The 9797-nt window shown below is 35.4% G+C and overlaps 1 protein-coding gene across 2 annotated transcripts in view; it reads right to left on the bottom strand.

The window, feature by feature from the left end:
- Positions 1–6588: 6588 nt before the first annotated feature.
- The window catches only part of TINAG (tubulointerstitial nephritis antigen), a 213661-nt gene continuing 210452 nt past the window's right edge, over positions 6589–9797 (bottom strand). For both annotated transcript variants that reach the window (XM_069070639.1, XM_069070640.1), the window contains exon 11: positions 6589–8903. In XM_069070639.1, coding sequence (XP_068926740.1) covers positions 8790–8903 — 114 coding nt within the window. In that variant the 3' untranslated portion in view covers positions 6589–8789. The remainder of the gene's footprint in view (positions 8904–9797) is intronic.

Below are 9797 nucleotides of genomic sequence, written 5' to 3'. Positions count from 1 at the left end.
CTCCTAATATTTGGTCTTTTGAATTTTTACCTGTCTTTATTTTGTCATAACTGTAGAGAAGGAAATGAAGGACAGAGGACATTAGGTCTAGATGGTTGCCTCAGATGAGGAAAAGACAATTTTAGAGTAATTACAAGCTCATACTTACAGATGAACCCAATGAAAGAACCAGGATTTGAACCTAGATTCTTTGATTTCAAAATTCAGTGCTATTTCTATTGTGCCACATGTTAGCTAAAAACTTTATGGTAGTTTGCTTTGAACCTCATATAAGATTTGATCATCTCAGAAGTAGTTGCTGCTTCATGTATGCTAAAACTTACAAGTCTGTCAGTGGGAAAATAAATAATTTATTAAGCCTTTACTCTGTGGCAGACACTGTGCTAGAAGCTGAAGATAAGGGAAAAACATAGCCTCTACTCTCAATACACTTCCATTAATCCCAGGTCAAATCTCCATATACTACTGCTACTTTTCTCTTTCCTTTTAAAATCGGTTCTGAGAAAACAAAAAAGTCCCTGAATTCCCTTGGTGCTCAGACTGACTTTGTTAAAAATAAAGTTTTTCCCCCCAATAAATTTGTAAATCAAGGTATGTTAGTCCTTGATTAGTATATTTGATCTTTCTCTGAACCAGAGTTCTCAAGCATTTTTCTGACTCATAGATTTTGAATGGACATTTGAGTTCAGCTCGTCTGATCATTTCATTATAGAGATGAAGAAACTGAGAGTAAGTGGCAAAAATGTATTAGGACCCACTTCTTCTAACTGAAAATGCAACATTCTTTTCACTGCCTTGTGCTATTCTCCATTGACTTACAACATAACACAAAAAAATTCAACCTGAGATCATGCCAATGTTTTTACAATCCAGGACTTAATTCTAAAAGTGATGCTAGAGGATATTTTCTGGCAAGACCATGGTAGTGACCTTCCATGACATCAATCTCAAATACTTCTGGGTGTATTTGCATCTAACCACATCTATTTCCCCTTGAATGCTATTGTGAATATGTCCACTACCATATTAAGAAAAACTGGGTTGGTGTGGCCAGCATATCACTTCTCTGAGTTTTGTCTGCTAAACAAAGTAAATATCTTTCAATTTGCTTGTGTTTGAGATCACTTTGTTGAGTTAATTTTGGTTCATTTCCTTGTATCTAGGCTTCTTAGTTTTAAACTTTTATCCTAAACTAAAGTCCTTGTGTGCTCCCTCATCTCCTGGCTCTTCTCTTCTCTCTCTAGTCTTCTCTACCATTCCCCAGCAGGCTTCTCAACATGAAAGATCACTCTTCCCCTGCCATTCCCTTCTCCCTTCTAGAACATCCATTTTAAGAAAGTGCTTAGTCTAACCATGGTCATTTCACTCCTCATCCAGTTCTTCTTCTGACTCTCCAGAATTCTCCACCGTGCTTCTATGTGTATACCTTCTTCCTTCTATTTGTCATCTCCCTTGTATGTGTCATCTTGCCCCCATTTAAATTTAAGCTCATTCAAGTTAAGGACTATCTCTGTTCTTCTTCATCTTTTTTTGTTTATTTATATTCCCAATGCTTAGCATAGTGCCTGGCACATATTAAATGTTCAATAAATATTTGTTGGCTACAATTAATACAGATTGTTGAGTGATGCACTCAATTTGTGGAATTTCTGATACTAACACCTACTTCATTTCTGAAAGCTTATGGGGCACCCAACTTTTCACTCCTGGACTGGTGCTGAGGTTATGACTGTGGTTCAATTGTAAATCTAACTTTAGCATATTTATGTTTTCTGTGGACACAACTGGAGTTCTACATAATCACTACATTTTCTGTAATTTATACAGTTGCTTTTTCTAATTTCTCTTAATTGAATATAAAAGTAGAATTTCAGGTTTTTATTAATTAAAACAGAATCATGGATCTGAGATCTGGAAGTGACCAAAGAAATAACATTGTGTAGTGGAAAGAATGATGTATTAGAGTTCAGAAGACCTTGGTTTGAATCCCAGCCCTGGTTCAAATCCCAGGCCTATAACTTTCTGCCTTTATAAAGTTGAACAAGTCACTTAAAATCGCTAACTTTCAGCTAGCTTCCACATCTGTTAAAAGAGGGCTTTGGACTAGAGGGCCTTACAACCCCCAGTTCTAAATCTATAACCCTGGACTTTTCACTTTATATAGAAAGAAAGTGAAGCTCAGAGAGGGAACATGCCCTGCACAAAGTGTCTCAGCTAATACTTGATAAAGTTAGAGCTGGATTCCAGGTCTCTTATTCTAATCTGGTTCACCATGCTCTTTTGGGAGCATTTGTGATGTATTACTTTCATGACTGTGATACATGGGGACTATAGTTAGAAATAAAAACTCTTTTACATGAAGTTTTGGAAGTTCCTATAAAACACCATTTATATAACTGTATAAGAAAGCAATCAGAATTTCATTTTATGTTCCTGTTGAATATTAAATTTGTATTTTTTTAGCTTCTAGATGATTTATCATTTCATTTTTTCCTCAATTATTCCTTTCTAGATAAGAAAGCATCTTATTTTTAAAATCTGAGTTCTGTCCAGAAACCAGAAACCACGCTGAAATACATGAAAGTTTACTTTTTAATTGAGCAAAAGAGAATATATTGCTGATCATTTGAGAACTGATAGTTCTTACTCATGGTCTCTGGAATCTTACTGACAGAGCAAGAAGGAATTAATGGTACTTTAAGCATTCCCAGTAGAGCTAGTAGCAAAATGATGCATGGGAGCCTTTAAAGTTGAAGGGATAAATAGAAATTTCTCTCCCATCCCATTGAATTTTCTTCTGCTTGACATTGGCAGATGATTCTTTTCTCCCCTTTGCTTAACTTTTTTGAGAAAATCTATAGGTATGACCCATAGGATGTTTTTCTCTGATATACTCAGAGGTATTGAAGGCTTCAAAAAATATATAATCAAAAAGAAAAAAAACCACTTTTTTATCCATTTTGAAGATTAAATCCATCTTCTCTCAAATAACAAAAGTAAAATAAATGCCCTGAGATCCAATCATCACTAACCTTTATCAACACCATGATGAAATTGAACCAATGTCCTACAAGAGTGATAAAAGGGGATGGTGGTTGAGAGAACAATGCACATAATAATCTTCCCCTAAGGACTTATAATAGTCTGTGCCCCAAAGATCATACAGACTTAATGAATAAATTATATTAGTAAGCAGCATAGTCTATGGGACTATAGACTACCTTACTAATAAAAAATTTGACTCAAGTCCTGAATCTACTATTGACTCAATGTGACATGAACAAAGGTATAAAAAAACCTCCCCCTCTTCAAATTCAATGGAGCAAATTGTTTGCCATCTCATTCAACCCCATCCACATTCCAAGGGATTGGTGAGAATTAGACAAAATGATGATGACAATGATGATGATGATGATGATGGTGATGATGATAACTCATCTGTTATTTATAATAATCCATCTGCTGCAAAACATTCATGTAGGGTTTTGTTAATCTTTTTTGTTTCCTTTCACAAAAAGCCAATTGTGAAAGAAATAATTGGTTCAAGTATTTTAAGCCCATTTTAAAATGAGGAAATAGAAATTGTGAAGGTCATAACCAACTAACATTAAGTGCCTAATGTGTTAAGCAGCATACTAAATTGGGAATACAAAGAAAATCAAAATACAGTCCTTGATCTCAAAAGGAAGGCCTGCCCTATTTTTTTTCCTCAGGTAGGACTCATTAACAAATAACTCATTAACATAACAAAAACAAAAACGGAACAAAAAACTCTCTCTTATGTTGTTTCAGAAACTACTTAGAATGATCAGATTAAATGGAAACCCTCCAGGCAACAATCATGATTTGAACTGGGTGAGGAAAAAAAAAAAACAGGGCAGGCAACTTCAGTTATTGCTGTTCACTTCAGAATCAGCCTCAGAACTAGCAGGGAATTAATGGAGAAAATCACTGATAATGGGAAGAATATTCCCCCACCCTACATCCTTTCCTACACAGAGTGAATGCCATATGTTTTGCTGATCCTTTTCCTTTGCACCTTCCTAGCTACCACTCCATAGAGTTTCATGCCTTTTACATCTTCTCCCCAGTCTACATTCTTACAAGAGAAGACTTCCTTCCTTGCTCCAAATGACCAGGGGACCCATGCCACAGAGAAGTAGCTGGATCAATAAACCACAGTAAGTAACACAGAGGTAAAGGGTATCTCTCACACCTTCTTTCACTCTGTCTAGTATCAAGCACAGTATCCTGCATGGGAATAAGGACTCAAGAAATGGTGGCCAATGATTATAACAGCAGGAGGTTTCATTGCTGTCAAACAAATAACCCACCACACTCCAATCTGCTATAACCAGCTGAGGGACAGCATCAAATTTGACAGAGGCATTTGCAGATTACCTTAATTAGAACTTGAAATCTGATTTAGCTTCTTTCTCTACACCTCATGCATGTCCTGCTGTTCCACACATTGTGATTCAGAATTGCCTTTTGCCTAGGCAGAAATCCACTCCCCACCACTTTCTTCCCTGCCAAGCTCAGTCATAGAGCTATCTTCTGCTTTCTCTCTCCACTGAGCCTTTTAGAGTTGTGTTAACTAGCTTCCCTTCATTCCAGATATTACCTTCTCACATTTCTTCTGTCTCCTGAAGACACTAAATCTTTTGGCACTCTCTCAAGAACTGGCAGCAATTTCCCTTGCAGTCTCTGAGCCAGGAGGAGATAGCACTTTATACTCTCCCTGGGCCATTACCACCCAGAAACCACCTTTCTGCCTCTAAAGTTTGTTATATCCTGCTTAGATCTTTGCTGCCATCATTTATTGTTGTACTAATCACTCTCTTTCCTCCCCAGTCACTTCAGTACCTGGCTCTTGTTCTTCTGAAACCTAATCTTATTCCCTTCCAAATATTAGCCTTGAAGGTATTTAAACTTTTCAACTCAACCTATGTCTCCAGACCACCTTAACCACACACAGGAGTTGTCATACCTTAGACAGTCACCTCAAGCCCAACAACTGAATTTTCACTAGGTGCTTTAATTACAGCTGTTAAAGTCCTTGCAGAGTTCCTATTTAGGTCAAATGGCCTCATCCAAACTGAAAAGCAGTTAAATAGGACTGAACCAGAACTCCTAGGTATTTGAATCCTTCAATGACAAAAAAGAAGGATTTAGCACTTTATATAAAATATTTTTTTTATGAACGACTAGAGAGGTCTCATGGAATTGAGCTCAGAGTTGGACTCAGAGACAGGAAGACCTAGGATCAAGCTTTGCCTCTAATATGTATTGGATTTGGAATTGTGGACAAATTGCCTAACCTCTCAGTGACCCAGGCAACTCTAAGATTATAAATTGCAGATTAAGTACTGATGTGCATGAGGGAGTTTCCAATATCAATGAAATATATATTCTAGTCAGAAGAAAATCAAAGAGGAAAGGTCTCTTAGCACCTCAGTGTTGAATTTTGCACTTATTTTCCATCAAATAATAAAGATTCAGAGCTAGAAGAATGTGTTTTAGAGAATGTGACCCAGTGAAACAAATGCTGTACCTGAAGCCAGGAGACAAGGGGTTTAAATAGTAGGTCTGATATTTATTATTTTTTGTGATCTTGTATATGATACTTTGTCTTTCTGGGCCTCAGTTTCCCCAGCTCTAAAATGAGACTATTGAATTAGATAATATATCAGGTCCCATTCCCTTTCAATGATCTCTCTAATATACCAAAATCTTCTAGTTTTTCAGTAAAATCATGCTGCATATTCTCTGGTTTCATGAGTGCCCTTCTATATTGTTATCACCAAGATATAAAATTATTTTAAAAAATCTTAACGATTATCCATCTGAATGGTAGGGAAAAGTTTACCCAAATCTGTCTCCAAGATTTCTATGGAACAAATTCCACTGAAGATTGCAGAGTAGATTATATCTTATATCACCAGGAAAAGGTCATAAAATACATTTACCACCAAGTTCTTTTTACTTTTCTGTAAGTTGCATGGCTCATTTCATATACTCTTTGTGGGGTAAAGACAAATAAATTGTAAAGTAAATAATTGTTTAAGAAGATGATGTGTGAGAACATGTTTTGAATTTCTATAACATCATTTAAAGTATAGGAAATAAGAACTCTTGACCAGAGTTGGAGTACAGTTAATAAAGGTTGGTCAAAATCTATTTTCTCAGTCATTCAGTTATAAGAAAAAGGGCTTTAAAACCAAAGAGAAAGGGAAAAGTGATAGAAAACTAATGTATATATTCCTGCCAAGCTAGAATGTTGTAGTATATGAAGGGTATCTGCAAAAATTCAGAGTAGATAAAAAAATTTACTAATGACTAAAATGACTAATACTCATGTAAGGTGACACATTTAAACTCAGACTTATTATTGATACCTCTTGGGATAGGACCCATAGCTTGGACTATATCCCTGGTAATATGTAATTAATTCAAAAGGAACAGAAATGTTAAAAGGGTGTGGATCAGCTTTGTATGATAAAAGTATACACCTATGCAAAAGAATCTAGGAGCAAGCATTAGAAGTATAACAGAATATATTTTGGTAAAGATCAGCAGGCTAAAACATGTGGTCAAATCTCATCAAATGCAATTTAATAGAGATAAATATAAATTCTTACACAGGTTAAATAACTCACCTTCATAAGTATAACATGGAGGAGGAATGGATAGAAAGTAGTTGGCATGAAAAGACATGGGGTCATAAGTAAATGTAAGTGCAACCTGAATCAATAGTGTTAAAGGAGAAATTGTTACTCAGCCTTGATTATATTAGTTGGGTCTGAGGCCTCTTATACCTCTGATAAATTCCAGTTCTGTGAATAGAGCCTCCTTCTGATTAGGGAATCTGTTAAATGTTCTCTTAGAACAGTGACTCTGAGAGGGTTTTTTTTTTTTTGGTGGGGGGGTTGTTTTTGGCTTTACTTGTGACACCCATTATATTTTTTTCTTTAAGGAACCACAGATCAAAATGGTAGAGTCAAGAGTCTCATACATGTGCATGTCATTACAAACAGAAGTTTCATACAATTCACCAAACACCAAGCAAGGTCCAGCAGCAAACTCTTTGAGATCCATTATCTGAGAATTATCAAATATTAGAGGTGGAAGATAACTTAGAGATCACTTGGTTTATATTTTCTGAATAAAGAAACTGGGGGCCCTGTAAATTAAAGTATGTTAAAGAGGATTGGTCAAAGTAATAAAATAAGTCAATGACAGAGTCTGGGTAGAACTCAAATGTCCTAATTCTCAATCTTTCCCCTTTCCCTTTCCCCTATGCCATATCTCTCTCTTTTTTTTTTAAGCAATCGGGGTTAAGTAACTTGCTCAAGGTTACACGGCCAGTTATTTCTGGGTGTGGTGCTAAGTATCAGAGCCCGGATTTGATCCCCAGGTCATCCCGACACTGGGGCCAGTGCTCTTACTCACTGAGACACCTGGCCACCCCTTATGCCATATCTCTTGAACAAAACCTTTCTCATATCCTCAACAACCTGATCAAAATAAGTCCTCACCAATCTAATTGGGGAATTTTAGCCCTATACAAAACTTAAGGGGAAAAAATATTAAATGTTAAGAATCAACTACCTGGATAATCAAAGAAATGGGCCACATATCAATGCTTAACTCCTCCCTCCACCTCCATCCATGCAAGTCACTGCAATTAACCATTGTCATTTGTATAATAATCAACTTTGTTTCTTCATTTATTAGTTTGCCATTTCAAGATGTCAGTAAACGATTAGATTATCTTCTTGTCCAGTGATTATGATGAGGCTATTTTTGTGTCTACAATTGTTGAAAACTGAAATCAAGATTAGATGCAAATTAGTGCCAATTAAACTTACTTTTCAGAAACTCAAGCAGTGAACTGTGAAACGATTGTGATAAAGGGATATATTTTCTTTCTGACTCAAGGTATCATGTTGCTGTTTTCAGGAGAAAAAAACATCTTTCCAATTACAGTTGTGTAGCTAATTTTAATAGGCTTCAAAGAAATTAGAGAGGCATTGAAAGGACAAAAGAAGTCTTTCTTTTCCTAATACTCCATTTTTTCAGATTATATGACATCTACTTTCTATCACATTTTCTTATGTACAGAACTGCAGCAGCTTTTGCTTCCTGTGTAGGGATTTTAGTGTTGATCATGCCATGTAAAAGTCAAGGATATGCTAGAAAAAAAATTCTGCTACTTCCAAAGGAAATGAGTGATAACTGACATGTCATTGAGAGATACTAAAAAAAAAATCTAATTTCTCAGTTTTCAGTGGCATGAGAGCCACATTTGTATTAAGGAAAGTATCACCATGAAAAAAGTAATACAGACATAAAAGGTTAGTATCATTCCTCTGTTTATATCTGCTCTTGATGCTTGCACTACTGAAGAAATGAACTACCATTCTGCAAATGAATGTTCTCATCATTTGAGGCAAATGATGCTGAGAAATGTTGTCTTATCATAGATGGTGAACCATTAAAGGCCCTAACACTAAAGAAGGAAGAAGAGATGAGACACTTTAAAAGAGCTTTGTGTAGCTTATTCCACTTCTGTGCTATATTAGTATTTTTGTATAACTGTGAAATAAAGAAAGCAGCACTATAGTGCTGAGTTAAAACAAAAAAAAAGTACAAAGTAATCACAGGTTAGGACATATACTTTCCATTGTTAGAGGGAACCTTAAGTTGCAAAACCTTATAATAAGGAGTTTACTTATATGCATGGCATCAAGCAAATTTAATGATATGTTATGGTTCATCTCAACTCATCAAATGGCCCAAGCAGCAATAATCAACTTTTCAATGTCAGACTCATTCACTCCACGAAGAATCCTGAAATAACCATTCTCTCCCCATGACTTTCCCCAGGAATTGGCAGCAATCTGCAGAAAAACAGAAGTGGAAAAATCCAGGTAGATTATTGGTGATCTGCTATAATCCTGTGTATAAAAAAACAAAAATAGCTCTTACAAAACTAAGTATTTCTAAAGCAACATGTCTAGTAAAATTTTCAACATTCATAATTTTATTCATTGGACCCAGTGATACAACCAAACTCTAGCCGCCATTTTAATAATGTGGTAGAGTTGTCTAGTAGCGGGTGCTTTCTCTTTGATTTCCAAATTTTTACCCATTTATTTATTTTGCCAAATTGTAATGAATATATATATATATATATATGCCTATATTAAATGGTTTAGATGATGGTAAATGAAGAAACAGAACAGCAAGTGAGCCTTATTTTCCAAATAGTAAAATTAAGACATATCCCTTGACCAATGTCATGTGTGTAGTAAGTCAGAACACAATCACACCCCTTAAAAAATCCTAAATTAACCATCAGTTTCCCTAGATTTTCCTTATGGATTGGTCACAGAAGGGAAAATCAAGATTAGTCGGGGTCTGGGCTTATTAAGTATCAATCCTTTGCTCTACCCACCAGATCACTGTGTACTGAACAGCAGACAGTTTGGGAAATTATATTTTCAAAATTTCTTTATAATATTTGTACTCTTTCTTCTCAGAGTAAGGTCTGACTAATTCAGACCTTAATTCCAATGTGTAATTTGTGACATTTCAAGTATGGAATGAACATATAATTACTGAGAAATAAGACAATAGTAAAGTTTGTGACTATAATTTTAAATTATAGGATCCTTTAGGTTTCTAATCATCTAAGAACATCAGGAAATACAGAAGAGCTAAGTATTAAAAATCAAATTAACATAGAACAGAAGATAAAAGGAAGGAGACAAGAATTTTACTAGACCAAAAAT

Source organism: Petaurus breviceps, unplaced genomic scaffold (genome assembly GCF_028583685.1).
Source record: "Petaurus breviceps papuanus isolate PSGF00001 unplaced genomic scaffold, PetGlider_PUasm1.0 90822, whole genome shotgun sequence".
Lineage (NCBI taxonomy): Eukaryota > Metazoa > Chordata > Mammalia > Diprotodontia > Petauridae > Petaurus > Petaurus breviceps.
Note: the sequence above shows the minus strand (reverse complement) of the source record. Positions and strands in the feature narration are given on the sequence as shown.